At 36.8% G+C, this 27,082-nt stretch overlaps 1 protein-coding gene across 1 annotated transcript in view; it reads left to right on the forward strand.

The window, feature by feature from the left end:
* Nucleotides 1-27,082, forward strand: part of LOC149029158 (pleckstrin homology (PH) domain-containing protein) — a 156,781-nt gene that overhangs the window by 117,677 nt on the left and 12,022 nt on the right. The window contains exons 45-55 of the mRNA XM_089140730.1: nt 4,907-5,028; nt 5,176-5,685; nt 10,137-10,928; nt 11,031-11,104; nt 11,196-11,544; nt 11,653-11,751; nt 11,827-11,982; nt 12,722-12,903; nt 13,060-13,581; nt 25,544-25,721; nt 25,802-25,938. Of these exons, the coding sequence (XP_088996856.1) occupies nt 4,907-5,028; nt 5,176-5,685; nt 10,137-10,928; nt 11,031-11,104; nt 11,196-11,544; nt 11,653-11,751; nt 11,827-11,982; nt 12,722-12,903; nt 13,060-13,581; nt 25,544-25,721; nt 25,802-25,938 (3,121 nt within the window). The remainder of the gene's footprint in view (nt 1-4,906; nt 5,029-5,175; nt 5,686-10,136; nt 10,929-11,030; nt 11,105-11,195; nt 11,545-11,652; nt 11,752-11,826; nt 11,983-12,721; nt 12,904-13,059; nt 13,582-25,543; nt 25,722-25,801; nt 25,939-27,082) is intronic.

Below are 27,082 nucleotides of genomic sequence, written 5' to 3' on the forward strand. Positions count from 1 at the left end.
CGTTTCGGTGTATACGAATCATTTTGAATGTGTCTTCTTGTATTCATTTCATTTTAAAAAAACACAGACATTTCGGTCGAATTTTTTTCTATGCACTCATATGGAGCATAAGGGATCTTGCGACTTCTAGCAAATGTCTATGTTTCCGCTTGGCGACACCATTTTGTTGGGGTGTGTATAATCAACTAGATTAGTATAACATATATTAAAAATCACATTTTACATGTACTCTAAAGCATTATTAGTACAAAAAGTTTTGATTGATGTATTGAATTGAGTAGAAATTTCAGCAAAAAAAACTGTAATTATTTTTAAAACTTTATTGTGATCCTTTATTTGAAATAACCAGGTAAATTTGGAAAAGTCATCTACAAAAATGATAAAGTATTGAAAACCAAATCGAATTGGTAACATCGGAATGAACTAAAGAAAACAATTTTCTTTTTCAATATTCATTCCTAGAGGGGAAACTTGTCCTACAATGTTTACCTAACTCACATGCCTTATAATTTATTGAAGTAACACTTTTGTAACCAGGTACTACCAACCTAAGTCGACTAGGAGAGAGATGTCCCAGGAGATAATGTTAGTCCAATGGAGACACACTGTACACCTTCACAGCTGAAAAGTCAAAATCAACTAGATAGTACAGTCCATCTTTTTCAATTCCTCCACCAATCCTCATTTTGGTCCAAAGATCCTGAAATTAAAAAAAAAAAAAGACGAGAAGAACAACACAAGACAGTGTAAGGCCTTGGCAATACGACTCATAAAAATAAGATTCACTAGAAAGCTTGGAATAAGTAAGTCAAAGGGAAGGTTCAAATTTGATAAAGGAGAAACACTTCCATTACCGATGCAGAAAACCATTAGCCATAACAATAGAGGTAGGGTTAGGATACTCAGGAAACTTTGAAAATAGAGATGTGATACTTATCATATGTTCGGATGCCCCAGACTCTACAATCCAAGAACCTGAAGCGAGACTCAGTAGATATACCTATTTGGGCAAGATTGTATGTGGCTGCTCTTTGACTCTGCTCAAACTGTTGTAGGCGCTTTAGGATTTGATTGAGGTCTACATTAGGAGATGAGGAACCTATAGATGACACAGGAGCAAACCCAAATGAGTTGTCAGTAGGGTTTTCTTCACTGGATGCCATCATATTCACATGATTCTTTGCTCACTCATGATGACCATGTTTGTCCCAACAATTTTCTTCAATGTGATTTTGATTGCCACGGTAAGAACAAAACTGATTGCCATTTGATAAGTTTGGACGGGGATCATGTCCTCCTCCTCTTCCTCGGTCAGCACCCCTCCCTTGTGATGGATTGGTGCCACGGCCACGACCAAAAACCATCTCTGCATTCTTCCTGCTTCCTTGAATGCTTTTACTTTCACTAATATGTAATAATCTGTAGAAGGCATCACTTAAAGTAGAAACTGTTTTAGATGTTAAAATTTGACTTTTACATATTGTTAGGTACCTGAATGAGGCTACTTAACAAGGTGGAATAACTCAAGAAGAAAAAAGGAACTTTGAATAAAAGTTGAATAAGAAACAATACATTCTACCAGCAGTAGGTGATTCCTACGGCTACCCAAGAGCAATAGCTCTCACATAAACTTTCTCAATGCTCAAAACATGTCTCTTCTACTCTTCCTTCCCCCTATTTATAGCAATTACGTTCCTACAGTATTAATTAACAGAATCATTCCAATTCGAATAGGACTCTTCAAAAGTAACCTGAATTCGAATAGGACTCTTCAAAAGTAACCTGAATGTAATATGATTCTTCAATCTAATCCTAAAAAGTAACCTGAATACAATAGGACTCTTCAAATCTACCAATCGTTTCCTTCCATAGAATTTAGGGATTTACTTTCCCTGTCGAGTGTAGACTTGTATTACTAGAGACCTATCAATACTCCCCTCCAACAGTTTCACCTTGTCCTCAAGGTGAAAATCTGAAAATCTCTTCTGCTGGGGTTTAATGGAGTGGGCTTGACCCAAGGGGGTTTCTTTGGGGGTCTAGCGGCCCAGTCTTTGTGTTGGGTTTGTTTGGGCCTTAAGTTTGAGATGAAACATAACTGATTGAGGCCCAAATAACACAATCTTTGGCTCATAGGGATTGGACCAAACCCATGAACCGGTTTGAGGTGAACCGAACCAACCCCAAAAACCCTAATACTCCATCGTCTTCTTCTTCCTTTCCTGCGACGATTTGCTGCAACCCTAGCTGCCGCCTGAGGTTTTCTGTCGGCAGCGAATGAGCTCTTCTTCTTCGATTCAGTGGCAAGAGTCCTCGCAGCCCCGACGTTAATCCGGTAGGCATCGACACCCGAAACTCTCATTCGAATCGACTTGGATTTTTCAACGTGTACTTTCAAATCGACTTCGGCTACGTTTGTCTCAACCACCATACTGTGGTTGTCCAAAGCTGAGATGGATTTCTTATCGCTCTCATCTCTGAACTCCATTCTTAAGGCCTTCGTGAAGTTCGCCCAATCCAGTTTCGGCCAGCGTCTCCGGTAGACCCAATCTAACGCATCATCTTCCAGATGTTCGAGTGCTACTCCAAGCCAGTGTTCTTGCTGAATTTGATGTTGCCAGCAGAAGAGCTTGACTTTAATCAACCATTCCTCCGCTCGTTCTTCGCCTGGAAAGATCGACAATGTCATCTCACTTCCCTGGGATCGTGAATGCTCTGATACCATTTGTTAGGTACCTGAATGAGGCTACTTAACAAGGTGGAATAACTCAAGAAGAAAAAAGGAACTTTGAATAAAAGTTGAATAAGAAACAATACATTCTACCAGCAGTAGGTGATTCCTACGGCTACCCAAGAGCAATAGCTCTCACATAAACTTTCTCAATGCTCAAAACATGTCTCTTCTACTCTTCCTTCCCCCTATTTATAGCAATTACGTTCCTACAGTATTAATTAACAGAATCATTCCAATTCGAATAGGACTCTTCAAAAGTAACCTGAATTCGAATAGGACTCTTCAAAAGTAACCTGAATGTAATATGACTCTTCAATCTAATCCTAAAAAGTAACCTGAATACAATAGGACTCTTCAAATCTACCAATCGTTTCCTTCCATAGAATTTAGGGATTTACTTTCCCTGTCGAGTGTAGACTTGTATTACTAGAGACCTATCACATATAGAAAATTCTAGATCTAGACATGCTAAGAATTTTGAAACATAGAATGCAGCCCTCTGCGTCTTTAAAGTTTCAAGAATAGTGGTGAGAGGCTGATTGCTGCAACTCTTTAACTATACCCTTGAATCCACTGTAATACTCCATCAGTGGGCAGTCATTCTGAGAATAACTACACATCCGATCATATAGGTCATAAACATGCAAAATATTTTTTTCTTGACCAAAGGAATCACGCAAACCCTCCCATATTTCCTTGGATGTGTCATGAAACATAATGTTATTTGCAATAGAATAATCAAACACTATTCCAAATCCATACCTTGACCACAACATCATCACGACTTCACAAGTCCACATTTCTTGTGCGGAAACCTAGGCTGCTTCCTTCGAATCAACAATGGCATAATCCTCCTTTAAGTACTATGATTTTCCTTGGGCATGGATAAATGCGTACATCACCTTAGCCCAAAGAAAATAACTTTCGGCTCTTTTGAACTTATTACTTGTGATGTGGATTGGTATACCCTCCTTGAATATAGTCTTCAAAGGATCAGCCATGGTCGAGACTTATAACACAATAATAGAAACGGATAGTAACAATATTCACGAACATAGAAGACCCAATTGTCTTCTTTGAATCTAATTCATTCTGAATATTACAATTACTTCTGCAGCTTGAGGCCACGGCCGCCACGCACGAACAAAAGCAAGAGCCACCAAAACTGAATTCACACCCTCGGTAGAGTGACTCTAATAGCATATAAAGAAATCAGGACCTCTACTAAGGTGCAGTCACAGAAGAGGAAAGAGAAGGCAAGAGAGAAGGAGAGAAGAGAATGAGAACAAGGAGAAGAGAGAAAGATGGCTCAAGCATAGGAGCTTCTCCTCTCTAATCTCTCTCTCTCTCTCTCTCTCTCTCTCTCTATCTATCTATATTATATATATATATATTACATAAGCCTAAAATCAGATCCCAATATTTGATGGATCCTATGCTACTATTTTTGATACATCACAGAATACATTTCTGTCCAAAATCAGCCAGCTTGACTACCATGATCCAATCTTTCCTATTCTGTAAAAAATGAATCTCAACAAGTTTGTTTTTGGTTATTTACTTTGTGCCTATTGTATTTCTATGAAGTATTTGAAGTATTTATGTAATTTGTTCAATTTTACATGTCTTTGTTTTTGTTTGAACGTCTCAAGTATACCATCACTTGAATGATAACTCTTCATTGGTTTTCTTTTAACAAAAGGCCATTGTGTTCATTATACTTTAATAGGTTGTATGCAAAAAATCCAGATTAAAAAAATCATTAAAACTGGGTCAAAACCATCCAACGAGTTGTCCTAGGAAAATTCCCAGGTTTCGACCAAGATGTAGAAATTTTGACCTTGTCAACCAGCCTTGAAACCAAGACCTCGATCCTTGGTTACAACAGAAATGAATTGGTCCTCTTCACCATTAAACAGAGACCACAGAGGTCTTTCTTTCCCCTACTCTGTTCGAGCCATATTTTAGCAAACATTGAAATTCGAGCGTAAGCATCCTTGTAGTGGGAAGGAAGCAGATAGTCTCTCCAGCCTAGCTATTAGATCTGTGGCAATTATATGGTGTTCTTCAATAAAATTATCAGCACATGTGTCAATCACTGATCTCTTTTTCTCTTATGATTCTAAGAGCTGAGCAGTTCTTGATATTTATTTGACAGAAAGTTCTCTTTTACAGATGAACCTGTTGGAAGCTATTCAGTTCCTCTGGCACAGATCAGCAATCTCCGTCAAAGTTCAAGTTCTTATGATTCAGTTGGTGAATTGTCATGGATAGAGTTATCTTTGGCAGAAACTATGGTGAAATTGTTTTTATCCATAGCATTATTTTTTTATTATTCTGTTCTTGTTTTTACATAGTGTTGGATGATGCCTTTATTTTAAATGCCTTGCCTTCTAAAATACCTTTAAGCAGTAGAAGGTTCTGATGTAAAATTGATTGTGCAGTCTATGGCTCAAGGAAATAAACATAAGTTCTGTGGGAGAATACGATGTGGTATACTCCTTTCACCAAATCTTAAAGCTGAAAATGAGGAGCAAGTCTCAACAAGGAGCAGAAGACGCGGATCTATTCAGATCAGTCCTACAAGGCAAGGACCATGGACGACTGTAAGGCTAAACTATGCAGCATCTGCAGCTTGCTGGCGCCTAGGAAATGATGTTGTTGCTAGTGAAGTGAATGTTAAAGATGGAAATAGATATGTAACTATTCGGTCACTGGTGTGTGTCTGTAATACTACAGATATTGTGCTTGATCTGTCCCTCAAACGCATAAGCTGCCATGAAAACACAAGTGCAATAGATGATTCCATGAAACATGACGATAAATCTTTAGAAGGTGAAAGAACTGAAACAGATGAGTTCTTTGAAACCGAAAAGTACAATCCGGAATTTGGTTGGGTTGGTTGCGCTGCTCAACCTAGACAAGATCGTCTTGGCGATGAAGATCCTCATGAGGTGAGAAACGTCATTTGTGTGTCACATCCTTTACCTGATGAACTGGCTAAGTAGTGGTGGCTTTACCCAATTTGTCTGAATTACTTGCTTCTTGCATGATATCTCCTCTCTGCGAGAGGTGTTCTTTTTCTTATAATTCTTTTTGTTGGACAATTAACTGAAGCAAGGGCTAATCTCATTCTAATGTTGTTTGTTACCATTTTTCTAATAACTCGAACTGTTAGGGAAGGCCAATGTAAGTGTATACATTAAACTCCCCACATGAGCAGAACAACAATACATGGCACCTTAAGGAGAAAAAAACTTACCAGTGCACTTTGCACAGGGGAGTGTTGTTCTAAATGACCTCCCTACTGTGGTACTGTTTTGCAACTGTTAAACCTGAAAGCTCAGATTGTTAGCGACGGACAGCATAAGAACCAGACAAATGTTTACATCAAGAAATGTCTTGTCTTATTCCCATATAACAAGACTCCATGATTTGGATTCACAGTCTTATTTCTTCAGTGATAGTTATATTGGTATGATTCTTCTGGTCATGTTGAATGCCAGGCCAGTATTCTTGGTTCCTTTAACTAACAAGCCAAGTTGAATCACATTGCACATCTGGTTAGTATTCACTGTCTTTCCAAATTCTGGAATATCAGGGCAGAAGCAAATCATTCACTGTTTCTTTCCAAATTCTAGAGAACTGATGCATGACAGTAAGTTCTGTAACATGGACAAGAGGGGCATTAGTTTGTAATGTTATAATTTTCCTACAAGATCTCCTGTTGGTAACCTGCAAATCCATTGAAGCTATCTTGAATATATGCCATTCGAACAGTGTCCTACTACCTTCAATAGTTTGAATTCTATAATGCTGGTCCCCAAACTCACTTTTCTCCTTGGCAAACTTGGCTTTTCTATTCAAAGAATGAATGATCAAAATGGAACAGGAATAGAAACAAAATTCCAGTCAAGAAAATGTGTTTAAAAAAGTTGTTCACAACCATTACAGTTCGTTTATGCTTCCATATATGTTTTGACTGTATCTTGCCAACACAAGGTTCAATGTACTTGAGTTCTGGAAAGCTCCTAAATACAGGATCAACCAATTTTCTTTGGATGTTATCCTTGTGAGACTTCCTATTTTAATGTTGTAAGGGTAGTATATTTTGTATCAGTCTTGGGTTGTTCAGTGTTCTTGTTTATGGTTTCATGGTCCATATTCTTCACCACACACTTAATCTCTTGAAGTCTTTTCATTTAAAAGAAATGAAGAGAACTCCCCGTACAATCAGGTTCTTTAAATACTTGTTTAAACTGCTAGCAGCCACACTGGACACCAGTAACTTAAGCCACAATATGTGTTCTAGTACTTACTTATGCAAGGTACATCCATGCATACATGAGTGAATCCAGAGAGAATATGAGTGTCTTAGTGCATGATATTCTTGCTACTGCAGGTTCTGGGAGTAGTAAATATACGCAGCCTTTCCCCTGCTTAGGAGGAGATGCTGTTTCCATGTTTTGATGCCACGACCAGCAGGTTAAAATAGTGCAACTTAAGTCCATGGTGCAAATTTCGGTCAAAACCTAAGTGTGAACCCAGGCAAAAACCAAAATCTCCAAGTTTCGACCTAAATTTTGGTCGAAACCTAGTTCTTTTTTTGAAATTCAACCTTAGGTTTCAGGCCTTATGTGACCTTTGTTTCATCTGATTTCTTGCCTCTTACGTATTTATAGTATAAATAAACACAATGGAACTAGTATTTTGCAAAAAAAAACTACTAAAAAGTTATCACTCAAGTAAAAAATTGTGTTGCATACAAGCATAGAATCATCAGCATACATTAATTGTTTGATAGAATAGTTACATATACAACAAGTCAATACAATACAATGACCAACTAGATCAAGTAATGGTGTCTCACATATATTAGACATAATAAATAATTTAGAAAATAGTTTTTGAAATCAGAAATTAAAAAAAAAAATAGTAGCAATAATAATAAAAAAAATAAGTTTAACAACACAATCATAAATCATAGTCCTAGACTAGACATATATTAATTTCAAAACAATACAAGATTATTTAAGGAATGAACAAAAGTAAAATATAAAAAGGGGAAGTTTGGAACTGTTGGGTATAGTTGTTGTGACTTAAGAGGTGTTTGAAGGCAAAGAAGTTGTGGAAGTTAGGTGAAAATGGGATAGAAATCAAAGAAAACCAAGGAAAATTAAGTTGCATGGTTGAGACCTTCGAAATTTCGGTCGCAACTTTGTACTGGGATGAAATTTTGGCTGTTACGTCTCATTTTTGAAAATTCAGGCATTTCAACCAAAATTTCTATTGTTTTAGTCAAAATTTATTCAATGAACTTAACCATTGCTCCAACACTCACCAACTAGTATTACCAAAGACATAACCCAGAAAAATAGAAGCACAGCCCAGGGAAGTAGTGATCTTGTATTCTGAAGGGCGGAGCTTACTTTTAACACTTCAAAACACTGAAGTTAGTTATATGTTTCTTTACTTTGCCGTTGGTACTTCCATACTTAAATTGTCGAAGAAGGTAGTAGTTGATAATTTTTGTAAATTAGAGTGATGAGTGTTTTTACATAGAAGCATACAAATGAGAGTTCTATTCCTTGAAAAAGAAGAAAAAAAAGTTCTTCCCTTCCTGTGGCTTCCTGCATGCCCTTTGTCTTCACAACGCCTCCTGGTGAATGCCGGAATCAGGTTTATGTTCCTATTCAGGATACTGGTTAGGAGGGATTCTCCTTACCCCTCTTCTAAAGGGGTTCTAGGAGGATGCCTTCTTTGTTATTTTTCTGTTGAATATAAATCTTACTTAACCCCCCCAAAAAAAGGCCCCTTGGTGGAAGAGAGAGTAAAGCATCATGGTTGGGAACAAAATTTTGATTGAGGTACCCAAAATGTCTCTCTCAGATCAGGAAAGGCTGTTTTAAATCCAACATAGGGAATACTGAATTTTGGATTCACAGCCTCAATTGATCTGCTCACAGCTAGGAGGAAATCTGATGTAGGAGAAACCCTAGAAACTAGGGGACCTACAAAGTGGCTACTAGACTCTTAGAATTAACGCCTATTCTTGACAGATAGTAAAGAAAGGAATTTTTGCAGCACTTGTAATCTGATTTATCATGCATGTAAGACTGTTAAAGTAGAGAAATAAACATGATAAGTCTTACTGGTAAGCACAACTAAACAAGAATCAATAGGGAAACAAGGGGATGGGGATCTTGGCACCATAATACTAAATTGAATGCAAGACTATTAAGAAACTTAAAAGAAAAATAGAACTATCCTAATCAATATCAGATTTCTAACAAGGAATTCAACAATTAACAATGTAAAGGGAGTCTTAGGAAGTTTTTGTTTTAAACAAATAATTGAGAAGTATTTTAGGAGAGATAATGTTACCTGCTGATCTTGGCTGCAAAACAGGGGTTAGAAAGCATCTAGGAACATAAATAATAGAAAGAAAAATATTTTGAAGAAGTGGGAATCCTAGGAAAGGAGAAAATAATATTCTGAAGTAATGGCGTATCCTAGGAAAGAGAGTAGGTGATAAGAGAGAGGGAGAGAAAGAAAAGAAACAAAGAGAAGGGAAAGGAGACTAACAGAAGACAACTAGACTAACAAAGAAGGAAGAAAGAAAAGAAAAAAAAGAACCGTGGGTTTGGGGAAGAAGAAGAAGATTTCCAAGAAAGAAACTAGGTCTTTTTTTTTTGAGAAAAAAAAAAGAGTAGATCTTTGTAGAGGAGAGCAAGGAGAAGTTTTCTAGTGGGAAATAAAGGTGAAAGGAGGAGAGAAAACTTACCTGGAGAGAGAAGAGAAAACCAGCACCGCCAGTAGAGAGAGAGAGAGAGAGAGAGAGCAGCCGTGAGCTTTTTCTAATTCTTTTCTTTCATTCAAATTGCCAAAAACGAATTTGATACATGGTTTAAATAAAAAAATTGATTCCTCACAACCCTACATGTTTAATTCCCAAAATAACCCCAACTTAAGTTGTATATATAACCCAAACTCAAAATAATTCAAAATTGGGCCCAAACAGACTCTAGGCCCAGCCCATAAAGACTCAAACATGAAATCAAAATATTTAAATAGTAAACTACTACCCAACCCACTAAGACTTAGAAAATAACATGACAAACTGCCTATGAGCAGTGTTTCTCATCGTCCATCCACATAGATGCTATCGTGGGATGATCTCTACGTCGACGTCGCCGGTAAACTCGAAACTGCTCACTAATGTCTTCATCAAAATCCTTGTTTGATCAGCGGGGCAGCAGCTGAATCTTGAATCATCTTATTCCCCAAAGGCACCTTGCACCAAATGATTCATTTATTTCTTGGTCAAATATGATGTTTTCTGTCTTCTAATTTTAAGACAGACTAGATTAAATTTGTTATGTCTAACTCTTCTTATGCCTTACAGGAAAGTTCTCGAGTTGATCTGCCATCAGGTTGGGAATGGGTTGATGATTGGCATGTTGATAATGCATCTGTTGGCACTGCTGATGGCTGGGTTTATGCTCCAGATGTTGAACACTTACATTGGCCAAAATCATACAATCACTTCAAATATGTTAACCATGCGAGGAAAAGGAGATGGATCAGGAAAAGGAAACCAACCTCTAATAATGAAAAGAAGCAAATATCAGTTGGGCTACTGAAACCTGGAGATACAATTCCTCTTCCACTTGCAGGTGTGACACATCCTGGATTATATATTCTGCTGTTAAGACCAAGTAATGTCAATGCTCCTGATGAATTCTCTTGGAGCTCAGTTGTTGATTCTAATGATCAATCAGAGACTCCTGGTCAGATGGAGGCTTCTGGTCAACCTAAAGGAATGTCAGAAATTTGTGTATCAACTCTTACTGAGTCAGAGAAACTTCTGTGCTGCACCCGAGCAACTAGCAGTTCTTCACATTGTGTGTCAGGGTTATGGTTTTGTGTGAGCATGCAAGCCACAGAGATTGGCAAAGATATTCATTCAGATTCTATTCTGGATTGGAAAATTGTGATTAAATCCCCGCTGTCCATCATTAATTTTCTTCCCCTACCAGCAGAATTTTCTGTTCTTGAAAGGCAAGCTAGCGGTCAGTTCATTCAGTGCTCTCAAGGAGTATTTCTTCCTGGAGAAACTGCAAAGATACACAATGCTGACCTGAGAAACTCTTTGTACTTTTCAATGCTTCCACAAAGAGGATGGCTTCCAATGCATGTAAGCTCTAAAGTGAAAATATTTTCTTGCTCCCCTCCCCCCAGTTAAATTTCATTGTTTCTTAACAACTACATTTCTTCTTACAGTTTTCTTCCATTTCAGGAAGCTGTTATCATATCCCATCCCAACAAAGAGCCATCCAAAACAATGAATTTCAGAAGCTCAGTTTCTGAAAGGTTTGGCATGAACAAAGCATGCAGCGGAAAAATCTCTCTTTTCTTTTTTATCTTTTTCTGGCAATTTGTCTGATGCATGTTGTTTTTGCAGGATCATTCATGTCATTCTTGAACAAATCCAAAGCAAAGCACAGTATATTGTGGCAAAGGTTGTCAGAGTCTATGCTCCCTACTGGATTGCAACTGCCAGATGTCCTTCCCTTACATTTAGGGTTGTAGATAGATCAGTGAAGAGGAAAAGCCAGAATTTCTCTCTCCCATTCTGTTTGAAGCAGAAAAGTGAAATAGTCCTTGAGGAGATCACTGAAGAGGAAATATTTGACGGATATACCATCGATTCTGCACTAAACTTTAAATATGTTGGCGTCTCGGTTTCTTTAAGTCAATTAGGCAACGAACAGTTTGGACCTGTTAGAGATCTTTCTCCTCTTGGAGATCTGGTCAGTTTCATCCTGAATCATTGTCCTCCCATTTATTTTTTTCTTTAGAGATTGTCACCAGAATATTGAGGTTCTTTATCTCCCCACCCCCAACCGCCTCTCTCCCAGGAAGGCTCAATGGATCTCTCTGCTTATGATTCTGATGGTAACTGCTTCCGGCTCTTTATCTCCTCAAAACCGTGCCCCTATCAGTCAATTCCTACGAAGGTAGTTATGAAACTTCATTACCACTGATGGGACTTTTCCTGCAAATGATTTATTTGGAGCTTGTTTTCCTTGAAGGTATTGTCTGTTCGGCCATTCATGACATTCACCAACAGACTTGGACAGAATATGTTTATCAAGCTAAGTAGTGAGGATGAACCCAAGATCTTACGTAAATCTGACTCAAGAGTTTCATTTGTATTCCGTGAAACAGGGGAAACTGATCAGTTCCAGGTTTGTCATTCCCTCATTGTACAAGATCTTTTTCCTTTATATCAAATTTATGTGTAGTTACCAGGGGCGTAAGTTTATCTCTAATGACCCAAACCCGCCCTTGCCTGCCTGGAGCCTGAAAAGGGTCTGGGCTTAAACTTCTGGCCCTGAATGCGAATCAGGGCCAGGTTAGGGTTGAATGCTTACCGGGGTCAGTAGGCCCAACCACCTTGTAGGGTATTTTTGGTAAAAGTAGGGAAACATAAGGAACTATGCAGTTGTATATTGTTCTGTGGTTGAGGTTAAGGTCAAGGTTAGGTCCAGGTCATCGGGATTAAGTGTTTATCCTGTCCAACCTGTCACTAACCTTTATGGTCAGTGTCAGGGTGAACTTCAGGCGAGAAGAGCAAGGGTTTCTTAAAAGCCAGGATAACCTGACCTTGTTGCAGCCCTAGTAGTTATTGCCATTGTAATCTCCCATTTTCCTCCTCCCATACATTTTGGATCTCTACTCAAGTCCAGTCCTTATTCTTTTACTATGTAATACAATATTATCTGGAAAAAATAAAATAAAAACAAAATTTTCAAATTTGAATTTTCTTTCCTCGATTATAGCTATCCTCTATATGGGAAAGTGTGTCACACAATCATATACCTAGCCTTGTCAACTCTTTTAAATGTTATAAATGAGTAGTTCTATACGCGATGGTTGCTCAGTTAGTCAACTAATTTGAGTATATATACACGTTATGATTTGTAGGTTCGACTGGAGGACACAGAATGGTGCTTTCCTGTTCAAATTGTGAAAGAAGACACCATCCATTTAGTTTTGAGGAAAGATAATGGTGCCAGGAGATTTGTAAGGACAGAAATTCGAGGCTATGAGGAAGGGTCACGTTTTATAGTCGTGTTCCGCTTAGGATCTACAACTGGTCCTATGAGGTATATTATTTTATATCTATCTAGAAACTTAGTACTAGCACCTTTGTAAGCAGATTGCAATACATAATTTTGAATAAGTTGATTAATGATCTGGTTTTTGTATAAGTCATCATGTAAATGATAAACAAATAATTTTATGCCATTCTGCATTGACAGACTGGAGAACAGAATTGTTAGCAAAACAATCAGAATACGCCAATCTGGCTTAGGTGACAATGCCTGGATCCAATTGGAACCATTGTCAACTACAAATTTCTCTTGGGAAGATCCATGTCAACAGAGACAAATTGATGCTGAGATCAAGAACGGGAGTAATACCTCTGTCCAAAAGTTCAACTTGGATAAGACAGGAGTATATGCTGCAGATGAGACAGCACCAGGGGTACAGCTTCACATTGTGGAAACTGGTGTTATTATGGTTGTGAGATTCATTCAAGACAGTTCATCAGATTCAAGCTTTCAGGAACAAAACAATGCCTTAGAATCTATTGGAAATTGGAGCATCTCTTGTATGCAAAGACCCCAACAAATTGACACTGCCCCTGTAGAGGTTATAATTGAGCTGGGTGTTGTTGGGCTTTCTCTGGTAGATGTTAGGCCACGAGAACTTGCATATTTATACTTGGAGAGGGTTTTTGTTTCATATTCAACCGGTTATGATGGGGGCACCACCAGCAGGTAAGACCGCAATACTGTATACTTATATCAACCTCATTTAGGTTGGTTTTTGCTGAGTTGTTGTTGAGGTTGTTTAGCTCCTTTCTGTTTCCCTTTGTTATTTATATTCTGCATTTATTCGTACCTATGCAGCCCAAGTTATTTAGTTGGGAAAAGGCATGGTAGTTCAGGGAATGAATATTTCTTTGGAATGGCATATGCTAATTGCATGGATCAGAACCATAGTTTAAAGCATCACTTCTTCAATATACGGTGCACTAGAATTTTGATTTTGTTACGACATTACCTTCATGCTTTATTAGATTTGATTTATATATATTATGATGTATCTGTATCTTGTATCTATCCATTCTAGTGATACGTATTTTTTTTAACTGCAAGAAGTTATAAGAAAGGTTCAAGATCGCAGTTTTGAGTCCGGTTTAGGCCAGCCAGAAGCTGAGACCTTGGCAAGATGGGCCAAAACCAGGGAATTTTCCCCAAAATTTTGATACCTGATTTTGGCACTAATTTGGGTGTCTTTTGAACTGGTTTCTGGCTTACACCTTATTTGAAGGCTTCTAGACACATTAAATGATCTTTTGCAATTAAAAAAATTAATGAAAAGTACGAATTCATACCCTACTAATTTAGAGACATATAATTCGTTACAAAGAACTACAAAGATTTGTAATCTAATGTACTTTAAATGTTTAATAAAAATATCAACATCCCATGGCAAACAAGATGATGTTAACCAAAAACTAAAGAAGCAAAAGAAACTTTTGTTGGGATTTCACTTAATTCCATGATGAGTTCTAGTGATGTTGTCTCACATATATTAAATTGAATGTCATCTATCATGTGGCCAACCACATGTAGTTTGTACAACGCTTCTTCTTCTTCTTCTTGTAATATACTAATGTCATCCGTCATGTACAATAGCATTTTTTGTTCTCATATAGTCATATACATTGTATGGAAATTTATCTTCTAAACTAGAAAATTAAAAAATTATATATACTAGAACTACTCAAAAAAGAAAATTTGAACTGCATGAATTTATAGATAAGGAGTTTTAACTAAACATATATTGACTTGGACAAGAGCTAATTTGCTATCGAAAATTCCAATATGTGGGGAAGAATACACATCTCTCTTCAAACAAGCTTTAACCCACCCCTTTTTTTATTTTCTTTTATTTATTTATTTATTTATTTATTTATTTATTTATTTATTTATTTTATGAATAAAGAAATATACTAAAAGGCAAAGCAAAATTAAAAAATACAAGGGAAGACAATGCGGGAGGGAGAGAACAACCTTCAAGCAGGAGGCAAAAGAGGAGAACTAAGACCCAAGGAGACAACAATGAGCATGTTCTTTGGGGTATCTACAACTGGGGGATGGGTAATATAAATAATTCTCTCAAAAACATCGAAACAAATGGCTTTCCATAACATAACATAGCTTTAACCCACCTTAATCCAATGGATGGGAGGAAGAATCACAAAGAAGTGGACAGTTTGCAAAATGAAGGATAGAATTCCCCTCGGAAACCTATGACGGTCGAAGCAAGGGAGACGATGGAAATGAGATTAGTGAAATTTTGCATATCTCATCAAAACTAGTGAATAAAAGTACTTTTGGACCTAAATGGTCAAACCAAGTCGATGTCAACCAAAATTAACCAAAATCCAAGACTTCTAAAACCAAGGTTCAAGATTTTGTTTCTTCTCGACCGAAATCTTGAGATTTCGACATATCTCGCCGAAACCTATTACAATTCTGCCAGGTTTTGACAGTATGTTTCATCAGGTTTATGCATTTTATGCGTCTTCGCTCCTTTTGGACACCATATTTTAGACCCTATAGCACGTATCAATTATTGGTTTCTTTTGGGTTTGCACTCTTATTTCTATCTATGCAGTCAAATTTGAATGCATTTTAATCATGTAAACATTCCTGAAGTATAAACTCACATTTATGGAAACCTATTTTAGGGTATAAATTTAAGTATATCCTATCCATGGTTCCAAATTTCACGTAATTTCGGCCAAATTTTGCTGAAATTTTGCCATCTCGGTAACCAACGAAACAAAATAAGTGGCAAAACCAAAGAGTTCCAAAATCTCGCCAAAATTTCATTGCGGCAGTCATTACCCTTATGACATTTTAAGATGGGTTGGCTGTTTTATGAGGACAATGCTACCTACAGAACAGCAGTGTCCGACTATACGTAGCACTGTATGGGTTCGATGACAAGTGCTAAGTATGTCCACCATTTTTAGAGTCAGGCATATGGGGTTGAGACTATGAGCCACCACAGCACAGCAACTATTGTTAGGTTATCCATAGGTGTGATGTGTATTGTAAGTTTGTAATTCATTTATATACTGTTATGTTATACACTTATACTGTTTTAACCATTTACTACTGACTATTAACTTCTACACTTGTACTTGACTACTTGTATATTGAATTAGTTGTCCTTTTGTTGAATTTTAATGAAGATCTTGGTATTCTCTTACATCATATTCATATTTACATTGGTTGAAATTAATGTTCTATACTTCCAGTTTCACCTGCATACAGCCAAGCATGTTGGATCAAGAACACCACTTTGGGTTGGGTTTTAGGAAAAAATAACATTCCTAGTAAACACGGCCTCAAATTAGGCTGAACATCAAAAACCAAGCCAAAATGACCCCAGAAACCCACCGAGATAATAGGTCGAAATCTTTAAAAAAAAAAAAAAAAAAGATTACAAAATTTTGGGATTACCTTGATCTGAACTATATAATTCAAATGAAGTTTTACCAGCATTGTATCTTTAAGCAAGATGTAGTACTCGCACAAATTCAGGACCCAACGATATATTGTAAAGCCAAGACTGTATCAGCAGTGTATGTCAAACACTGGGCTGTTGTAGTATATTCCTAGTACAAAGGCAAGCAAGAGGTAAAAGCAGCAGAATATAAGCATACTCAGCTGTACTAACAGTATATTCCAAAAGGCATTCAAAACCAGCAAAATAGAGTTTGATTTATATCAAACCAGCTTGTTAATAGGAATAAAAATAGGTATCTCAGTAGTGGGACAAGATCTAAAGGAGAGATAAGATGAGAATAAGATAAGGTTTTACTGGTTACCAAACTACTATGAAACAGATCCGTTCTCAAAATTGGTCCAAAGTCAAGAGAAAATATTCATGACCATCGAATAGCAAAGATAGGGACATGGTTCATTATGAGTTGATCCCATATACAAAGGGAAATAGAATGGCATCAAACCAGAGGGTTATTGGAAGATAGGTAGCCACAGGTAGTACTATAGTAAAAAAAAATCATTCCATGACCAATCCTCCAAACTTGGTTCAGTGACACTTGCAAAGGGAAGAGCAGAGCTTTCAAACAGTAGTTTCTTAAGTGGCAACATCCAGAAACATGAGAAAAATATTCTGGAGGAAGAGCATATATTAGAAAAAGGATCCCATCGTAGGTACAGCATATTTATCTTCAGACTATAGTAGCAAATTATTAGCAATAACAACAGCAAGATGAATCAATATCAGTTGCAACCCATCATGTACATTCATTATTCTTCATCAAAACCCTAGTTGCACTTCTCCCCCTCAACACTGTATTTATTATTGAAAATTCTAGGTTAAGGAGATCTTCAAATTATCCCTAAATCTGGTTACAAGATCTTGAGATATTACTATCCTAAATAAGACTTATTTGATACCCAAGTAACACTAAGGAAAGGAAACAAATCTCCATAGGTCTCACTTGCTAGTCAAGTTACATAAAAAGAGAAATTGCAGAAAATAGAAAGTAATATCCTAATCTAACGAATAAGAGCTAAAGAAATAAAATAAAATCTAATCCAATCTATGGTGGACCCCACATAATGTGATTACCACTAAAGTGGTTAGCCATGCATATCTTAATAATCTATTATTACTATATTATTATTATTATTATCATTATTATTTTGATGAGTACCTAAAAGAGGGGGAAAGCGGGGGTGACAAAATCAACCAATTACAAGGCTTGGCCGTGAAGACAAGGGCCAGAAAAAGAACGCGGAAATGCATAAACAAATAGAAAATGTAGTAAGGTCTAAGTAATTTACTTTTTCCTTTTTGAGTCATTAAGCTGTATTTCCTTAACTTTGCCAATTTAAAAAAATTTCTTTTGATAAGTGAGATTTACATTAAACTAGAAACATATACAAAGTAGATATCCTCTTAGAACCCCCTTTAGAAGTGGGGTTAGGAGAATTGTTCATGAAATAAAAGTAATTGCAAGCGCATGGTATCGTGTAGCTAACAGGTTGATCTTGGAGACATATACCACTTACGAAATTTAACCTCTTAATTGTAACACGAGAGTGCAAGGATTCAAAATTTTTAACTAATTAATTAAACTAAATTAGAAAATCTAAATTTGTGGTCCTAAAACATACATCTGATGCGATCGAATTGAGAATAAAAATAAAATAGACATAACCTAACCATTCATCATCTAATGAATAAATAAATAAAATGTATAAATAAAAAGCAGGAATAAAAGATGCAAACAATAAATAAATAAACAAATAAAAGGGAAGTGATCCGAGTGTCAGCTCTAGATTGAGGGAAGGGGAGTATAACTAGGATGATTTTAACCGTGGACCCTTTACCGTAATTTATAGTCCACCAACCGAGTGAATGGATAATAAAGAAAAAGAAAATGCAGAAATTAAATAGCAGAACAAATAACAAAGCAATAAATGGAAAAGGGAAACCTTAACCAAAGAGAGGCACGACTGTAGGCATCTTTAATCAAGGACTCAGGGGATAGGAAAACAATAAATAAATACTGAAAAATAAATCCTAAGTTAAGAATATGGAAGATAGACAGAAGCGGGAATGGAGGGGGTAGAGAAGATTATTGACAAAGCCTACTTGCATCCTTAAATCTTGAATAATAAAAAAAAACCTTGAACGATCACAACCAACCCTAACAACCAAATCTGGAATGATCCAAATCTGCAATTGCTAGACCCAGAGAAAAACAAATCCTCTTCAAAATTGAAACTTGAAACTTGAAGCTTGAGCTCAAAATTGAAATTGACATTGCATTGATAGAAAGAAATTACACTTGCATAAAAGAAACTAAATAAATTGAATAATCATTGCATTACATATAAAAATTAAACCTAAACATTGAATCTAAAAACTAGAACCCCACAAAGCAATCAAAAAACTAGAGAAAACCTAAACAAGTTAAAGAGAAAAGAAGTATGGAAGGCCTAAACAAACTAAAGAGGGGGTATTTACAAGGGATGGTGAATGGGGGTAGAAATAAGGAAAGAAATAGCAATAAATAAGAATAATAATTGTGAAAAATTAAATCAAAGAATAAAAAAAATAGAAAACTTGGAGATAGAAAGAATAGAGGGAAAAAAGAATAATAAAGAAAGAAAATCGGTTGGAATGGAGAGAGGGAGATTAAGTGGAAGAAAGAGAAAAAAGAAATAAATAAATTTATTTTGAGTTAGACGTGGAGAAGAAAGTGGAGAGGAAGGAAAGGGGAAAAAAATTTAGAAAAGTAATTTGGGTTAATTAAGGAAGGAAAAAAAAAAGTGAAAGAACTAGAAAGTGGGGAGAGAGAAAAATACTTAGGGAAATAAATAAAATCTTCCAGAAAATCTATGGAAAAAATAGAAAATCCTAATCTCTGACTATTTGTGGGCCCCATACATTTTTCAATTACAATAAAGTCAAATAAAATAAAAATCCTAACTAATCTGAGCCATAGATCAAAATTGGCTCCTTTATTTCTAAGATATTCTTGGAATTGGCCCATAATCGCATCTTTAGTCCATCATGTTCTAAATCAAGCCCTATTCGCACTTGAGAATTTGAATGGACCTCTTAACGTGTAAAATTGCATGTTTCATACCCAAAACTCCAAATATTTGCTCAAATCTTGAAAAAATCAAAAAATTTGCAAAAACAACATAAAACCCAAGGTAACTCCACTCTAAGTGTGTAAAATGCATGCCTTAAGATTTCATACATAAATGTGCTCAATACAAAGAAGATATCCTCTTAGAACCCCCTTCCCCCTTTAAAAGAGGGGTCAGGATAATCCAGACAAGGAGGGCATTCCAATATCTTAAATAGGAAAATAAGCCCAACTACATTCTTTTGTAAACATGTGCCGCCCTCATCCCTTTCAATCAAATAAACTAGCTTTTTTGGGAATTGTATAGGATTGCACCACTCTTGTTGCTGCCTAAGTTTAACCCTCGTCATGTAATCTGCTGGCTGGTTCTGCTCTCTCCACTCCTAAACTCCACCTCAGCTAGCATAGCTGCCTCTTGCAAAATCCTCCTTGTATAGCTTGACACTTGCAAGGCCCTTGGTTAGTCCCATCAAGAATATCAACTGCTAATTTTGAAACAAATCTGATAGAAACCTTCAAATGCCCTCTTGAGTGCAAATTTGAGCCCCTTTTAAAGATGGCTTGCAATTCCATTGCCAATACCGAGAGCTCTTCTTCTCTACCAACAGCCATAATGGGACTGCCTGAATTGTGTCTTAGCACCCCACTGATTGTAGCTATTGAATTCATTTTCTCCATCAGGTTGCAATGAGATCATATTTGTAAGAGGCCTAAACTAATAACAAGCCCAAGAAATAACTTGAATATTCCACTTCTTAGCTATATAAACAGCTTGGGCAATCCGTTCGCTAGTAATACGTGAAGCGACATCATTTACCTTCTGTTGTAATGTGAGGAATTGCTTCTCTAAAAGTATATTATTCATAAGACCCCAATAGGGTATTTATAGTTACAATCTAATTAAGCCCTATACTGAGTAGGAAAAGGAAATATAAAACAAATAGAAATAAAACTTTAGACTTATTAGGAAACATAATCCTATTCTAATTAAGAAAATTTAGTCCATATTTTTAACACTCCCCCTCAAGTTTGAGCATAGATATTTATCATGCCTAACTTGCTCATAATGTAATTGAATATCTTCGTGCTCAAACTCTTTGTGAGCACATCAGCCCGTTTCTCTTTTGAAGTAACAAAGGTGATATGGATCAGCCCAGCCTCAAGCTTCTCTTTGATGAAATGTCTGTCAATCTCCACGTGCTTAGTCCTATCATGCTGTACTGGGTTATGAGCTATACTGATTGCTGACTTACTATCTGAGTATAACTGTATAAAAACCTCCAAATCTGTCCCAACCTCTTGAAGCAGCCCTTTAAGCCATAGTACCTCACAAATGCCTTAAGCAATTGCCCTAAACTTGGCCTCGGCACTGGACCGTGCAACTACAGCCTGTTTCTTGCTTCTCCAAGTCACAAGGTTACCTCCCACATATACACAATACCCAGAGGTAAACATCCTATCATCTGTACATCCTACCCAATCTGCATCTGTATATGCCTCAATCTTCAAATGTCCATGAGCTGAAATTAAAATTCATTTTCCTGGAGTAGTCTTCAAGTATCTCAAGATCCGATATACTGCATTCAAATGTGAGGAATAGGGATCATGCATATACTAGCTAACAAAGCTAACTGCAAATGTGATGTCAAGTCTAGTGTGAGATAGATAGATCAATTTTCCCACTAATTTTTTATACCTTCTCTTGTCAACTGGTTCTCCTTCCTTTGCCTTCAAGTGTAGGTTAGGCTTAATAGGAGTCTCAGCAGGCTTACATCCTAGCATTCCAGTTTCCTCAAGAAGATCTAATGTATACTTCCTCTGGGATAGAGATACACTGCTAGTAGACTATGCCAACTCTAAACCCAATAAATATCTTAGTTTTCTCATATCTTTGAGCTCAAATTCAGTTCCTAAATAAGTCTTGAATGCTGAAATCTCATCCTCACTACTGCCTATGATCACAATATCATCCACATATACTAAAAGTATAGTAGTGTGGCAACCATCTCTTTTAATAAACAAAGTGTGTCTACATTGCTCTGCTTATAGCCATTAGATATCATTGCCTTATGGAACCTTCCAAACCACGTTCTTGGAGATTGCTTCAACCCATATAAAGCCCTCTTTAACTTGCACACTTTCCTATAAGTCTCTGTAGTAGAATACCCGGGTGGTATATCCATATATAGCTCCTCTTGGAGTTCTCCATGCAAAAGGCATTCTTCACATCTAATTGTTGTAAACTCCACCCTTTATTAATTGCACATGAAATAAGTGGCATCAATCTCGGTCTTAGAGGTTCTCATGAAGAGATTCTCTTTCAGTCTTTAGGCACAAGGCCAGGTGTTCTCTAAGAAGGCCATCATCAGTCCAGTATATCTTTTCACTTTTCAGTCTCGCTTCATGCCCTCCCATTTGGGTACATAAGTACTAGGACTTACAGAAGCCATTAACATTTTGTTCTTATCACTTTTCAGTCTCGCTTCATGCCCTCCCATTTGGGTACATAAGTACCAGGACTTACAGGAAGCCGCTTCGGCCCTCCCATTTGGGTACATACGTACCAGGACTTACAGAAGCCATTACATTTTATGTCTTTCTTTATTCTTATTATTTCCTTTCTTTTCTTTCCACTTTTGAGTCTTGCTTCATGCCCTCCCATTTGGGTACATAAGTACCAGGACTTACAGAAGCCGCTTCATGCCCTTTCATTTGGGTACATTAAGTACCAGGACTTACAGAAGCCATTACATTTTATTACTGTTTCTTTTATTCTTTATTATATTCAGTTTCAGTATTACATTACCATGCTCTGTCCATTTCAATGTACATTTTTCATTTCAATCATCATTTATTCCCAACTGAACACAATTCATGCAATTCAATCATTTAAATATGAGAGCATAATAATTCCACATCTAATAAGCATAAGCATGATTTCAAATTCACAATTCAACATCTCAAGAATACTATTGACATTTCAACTTAAACAATTCAATCAAGTCATTATCTGTCATTCGATCCCTTGCATTTCTATTTCATTCGCAAGACATATATCATGCATTTTCATAATTTGCGTAAGTGAGTCAATAAAATCAATTTTATATTAACATGTGAATGTTACATGTCTATTAAATAGAATCACCTACTTATAACATACATGAGTTGGTCGACATCATTTACCTGTCTCTGTTCCATGTGTGTGTGTTTTTTACCCTGGTTCCGTCAAAATCCGCTCTCCCTCCTGTACCCCGAATAATTATTGGCTATTTTGAATATGCGGGAACCAACAGGAGATTTTCCCTTTTTTATTTTCTCTCTCCTACTTTATCTCTCCTCTTTTCTTTCTCTCTCCTCCCCACGGTCTTCCTCTCTTGTCTTTCTCTTCTCTCTCACCACTTCTTCTCCACTCTTTCTCTCTCTTTCCTTCTATTCTTCATCTCTCTCTCTTTCTTTAATGTTTTACAACTGCACTTCTATTTCTCTTTCTTTTCTCTCACGTTCTTTTTCTCTCTCTCTTATGCTCTTTACTTTCTTCTCTCTCTTTCTCCCTCTCTGTTCTCTTCCTCTTCTCTGTTCTCTTCAGTTACACCTTTTCCGTTACACCTTTACATTTAACTCTCTTTCCACTTTCCCTCTCTCTCCTCTCCACCTCTCCCACGTCTTTAATGGCTTTCGCTCTCTCTCTCTCCTTCCCACTCTGTCTCTCTCCTCTCCTCTCTTCTATTCCTCTTCTCTACTCACTTCTCATTCCACGGATAATGTGATGTTGATTACTTTATCACATTAGATATATGCAAAGTTACTTAAATAAGGTGGTAAAATGGAATGAATATGTGTCACTTCCTGTTTCCTTTATAACTATTATATGCATGCATTAGAAAACAATGGCCTTCCACGTGAGGTGAGGAGGTGGGAAAGAGAGGGGGAGGTGTCATCTCCTCCTCTCTCTTTAATTTTCATTTTTTATATTTCATTGTTTAAATTATAATATAATATATAGTAACGTACACATAAATATTTCACTAAATGATTAATGGGCTTTGTTATGGGCTTGCGGGCCCGCTGTAATATCTTACATAGGGTCCACTCTGAGGTGCTAATATTAGTACCTCTGGGTTCAAAAAATCATGCTGATCATTTCTTCGTTTTCAGTTCAGTCTAATTAAACTGTTGTGAGACCCACAAGTAACGTCTGACCTCGACCAAATGTCAATTGTATCTAGCCTCATTTAAGCTATCATTTACCTACACTTGGATCATTTGATTATACCATCAAACCCTTTAATAATCTTAAAGACCGACACAGTCACACACAATAATAAAATAATAATATAAAAAGATGCGGGGCATCATAGCTGTCCTTCGACTGTCCTCGGTATCTACCATGGAATAGGCTTGAGCCAGAGAAGGGAAAGGCTCTCTAGAAAGGATCTGTGCGCGAATTTGATCGAATTCTATATTCAATCCTGCCAAAAAATTATAAACTCTCTGTTTATCTTCCCATTGTTGATAAGCAATAGCATCTTCAGCATTCTTCGGTGTAAACTTCCCATAAAAATCTAAAATCTGGTAATATCCTCGAAGAGTGTTATAGTACTGAGAAAGGGGAAGGTCCTTCTACTGTAACTGATTGATTTTCTGTCTAATTTCAAAGCATTGTGCATCATTGCCAACTCTGGAGTATGTATCTTTAGTAACTTTCCAAATAGTTGTCGTGTCAAGAAGGAGGAGAAAACTCTCTGCTATGCTAAATTCAATGGAGTTGATGAAAAAACCCATGACCAAGCATTCATCTGTATACCACATGGAAAGCTACAAACAAGGGTGGAAGGTTTTGTAGAAGTCCCATCAAGATGGCCAGTAAGACCACGAGCATCAACAGCAAGGGAAACTAAACGAGACCATCTAAGATAATTTGTCCCATTAAGTTTCACAATGGTTATCTGAAGCGGAGAAAACTCACGATCCTTATGAATGGAAGACATGGGAGACTCTTCAGATGTACCAGATAAAGGAAATATGGGATCAGCTATCATCGCAAGGAGAAATTATTCAAAAAATCCCTAAACTTTTTCAAAATTTACGAAAAAATCCCTGAAATATTTTCAAAATAATTCCCACTAATTCGCGTGAAAAATATCTTCTCAGGTTACCTCCAATTGGTATATTGTTGAATCAAAGTACACCAGGAAAGTTTTCAGGAAAGGCTAGAGGGACACAACCGATCCGCTTAAATACCAGACTCCTTAGACAAAATTTTCCTAGACATTTACTTAATCACCGAATATACATTTCTAGGATACCTGAAAAGAAAACAAACATGTGAATAACGACTTCAAAAAAATATCTACAGCACCTCTGTAGAATGAAAACAAAACCTTGCTTTGATACAATGATGTAATGTGAGGAATTACTCCTCTAAAAGTATATTATTCACAAGACCCCAATAGGGTATTTATAGTTACAACCTAGTTAAGCCCTATACTTAGTAGGAAAAGAAAATATAAAACAAATAGAAATAAAACTCTAGACTTATTAGGAAACATAATCATATTCTAATTAGGAAACCTCAGTCCATGTTTTCAACACCTTCACATCATCCACAACAGCTGCGATTAACTGCTCCACTACCTAATTTTTTTCCTTAATATCCGATAGTTCCTCTCAGTCCTCAGGTTCTGAATAGTTGCACAAAGTGCCAACTTCACAATTATTCCAATCCCTGCCTCTGCCTCTTCCTGAGTCCTCACCCAAATAGAAGCATCATAAAACCATGCACTGCCCTCCTTTCAGTTGTTAACAATTGAGATTTTATCTCGCATTATCCAAAATAATAGCAATATAGTGACTTAATTTGAAGATGTGATGATACTTGGTGATTTATTTCTGATTCTTTGTGGATATCTGCCTTTTTAGGTGGACAAATTTGGATTTAGGAGTATCAGCACTTGCATTCCATGGTTTTTAGTTGTCATGTTTTGCATTTAGAAATATTAACTAAATACCTTCTCTGCTGTTCACAGGTTCAAGCTTATATTTGGCTATTTGCAGCTTGATAATCAGCTCCCACAAACATTGATGCCTGTTCTGCTGGCACCTGAACAAACAACAGACGTGCAGCATCCAGTTTTCAAAATGACAATTACAATGAAGAATGAGAATACTGATGGTACCCAGGTGTACCCATATGTGTATATACGGGTAATGCTTAATTCAGACTTGAAAAGTACTGTTATTGTATCTTCATGTAGACATATTCTCACAGCAATGTTGGATGCTAGGTCACTGACAAGTGTTGGAGGGTTAATATTCATGAACCCATTATTTGGGCATTGGTGGATTTCTACAATAATCTTCAGCTAGAGCGGATACCCAAAAGCTCTAATATTTCAGAAGTTGATCCAGAGATACGTGTGGAGTAAGAATCAACCTTACTTCTAGTTTCCACTCGGCCAGCAAGTACATGTTGAAATCTGATAAGATGTGTATTGAATTTGATCATTTATGTCCCCCACCCCTTATGAAAATGAAAAATAATTTCTGTTTAATTCTTATGTGAAGATATTTATGTGAACTACTTCAGCCTCTCCAACTGTGATAAAACAGCTGCGTAATTTACACATCTGGACAGGATTTCTAACATAACATTAGAAATACAATCCTCCTGCTGCTGCTGCTAACACTTTATAACAGTTACCATTTAATTCAAGCAAGAGAACACAAGAATTTGAACATTCATCTTGAAAAATCATAAATTGGATAAGATTTAATGATACATTGAGGAGCTCAGTTTTGATCATGTCCCAGCAGTTGAGGAAGAATTGATACTAAACCACCAAGGAGGGACTGTCTCTGGAGAGGGCTGGGGGCAGGAGGAGAAGTTTGGAGAAATAGAGACTGCTTGAATTTTGATGTCACTTCCGCAGATGGAAGGGTGTAGCCAGCCATAAAAATTGAGGCAAGGGGTGGAGTTGACATTCATGCAGGCTTTTAAGGAGAGATGGAAATAGGCAGATTTTGATTCTCCTAAGCGTAACTATCTGACTAGAGATTTTTACCTAAAAATGTTTTCTTCTTTAGAGACTACTGAGGAGTGCTCTTGATAGAGTGATTCTCTTCCACCCAAATTGGAGAGAGAATTGGACAGCTAGCAAGTTGTCTCCAAGCCCGCTAGGAGACACTACTTAAGGACTTCCACACTTCAAGGGATTCTATTACATGTGGAGCTTCTGGTCAAAAGCTAAGGGGAGAAAAGTTTAAAACTTAAACCCAACAAGGAGCAAATTGGGATGAGGCATGGCCTAAAATATCATTCCATATATTATCAAATCCATGTACCTATATATTTATTACGATGTTTATAGTGCAGTATTAAATCCTTGAAAATAAGAACATTGAAATGTAGAAGATTCAATGGTGTGATCAGCAGAAAAGCAAAGCTACTGGTGTAAACAACCCCACGATCTGTAACCAGTGCCAGGTAGAGAGAAGGAGAGATTGAGGAAGAAAAAGAGAGAACAATTGGTGAATAGGGCTGATTGATAGAATGTTTATACAATCAT

This window comes from Hakea prostrata, chromosome 1, assembly GCF_041222555.1.
Source record: "Hakea prostrata isolate BN-2017 chromosome 1, UWA_Hpros_2, whole genome shotgun sequence".
Classification (NCBI taxonomy): domain Eukaryota; kingdom Viridiplantae; phylum Streptophyta; class Magnoliopsida; order Proteales; family Proteaceae; genus Hakea; species Hakea prostrata.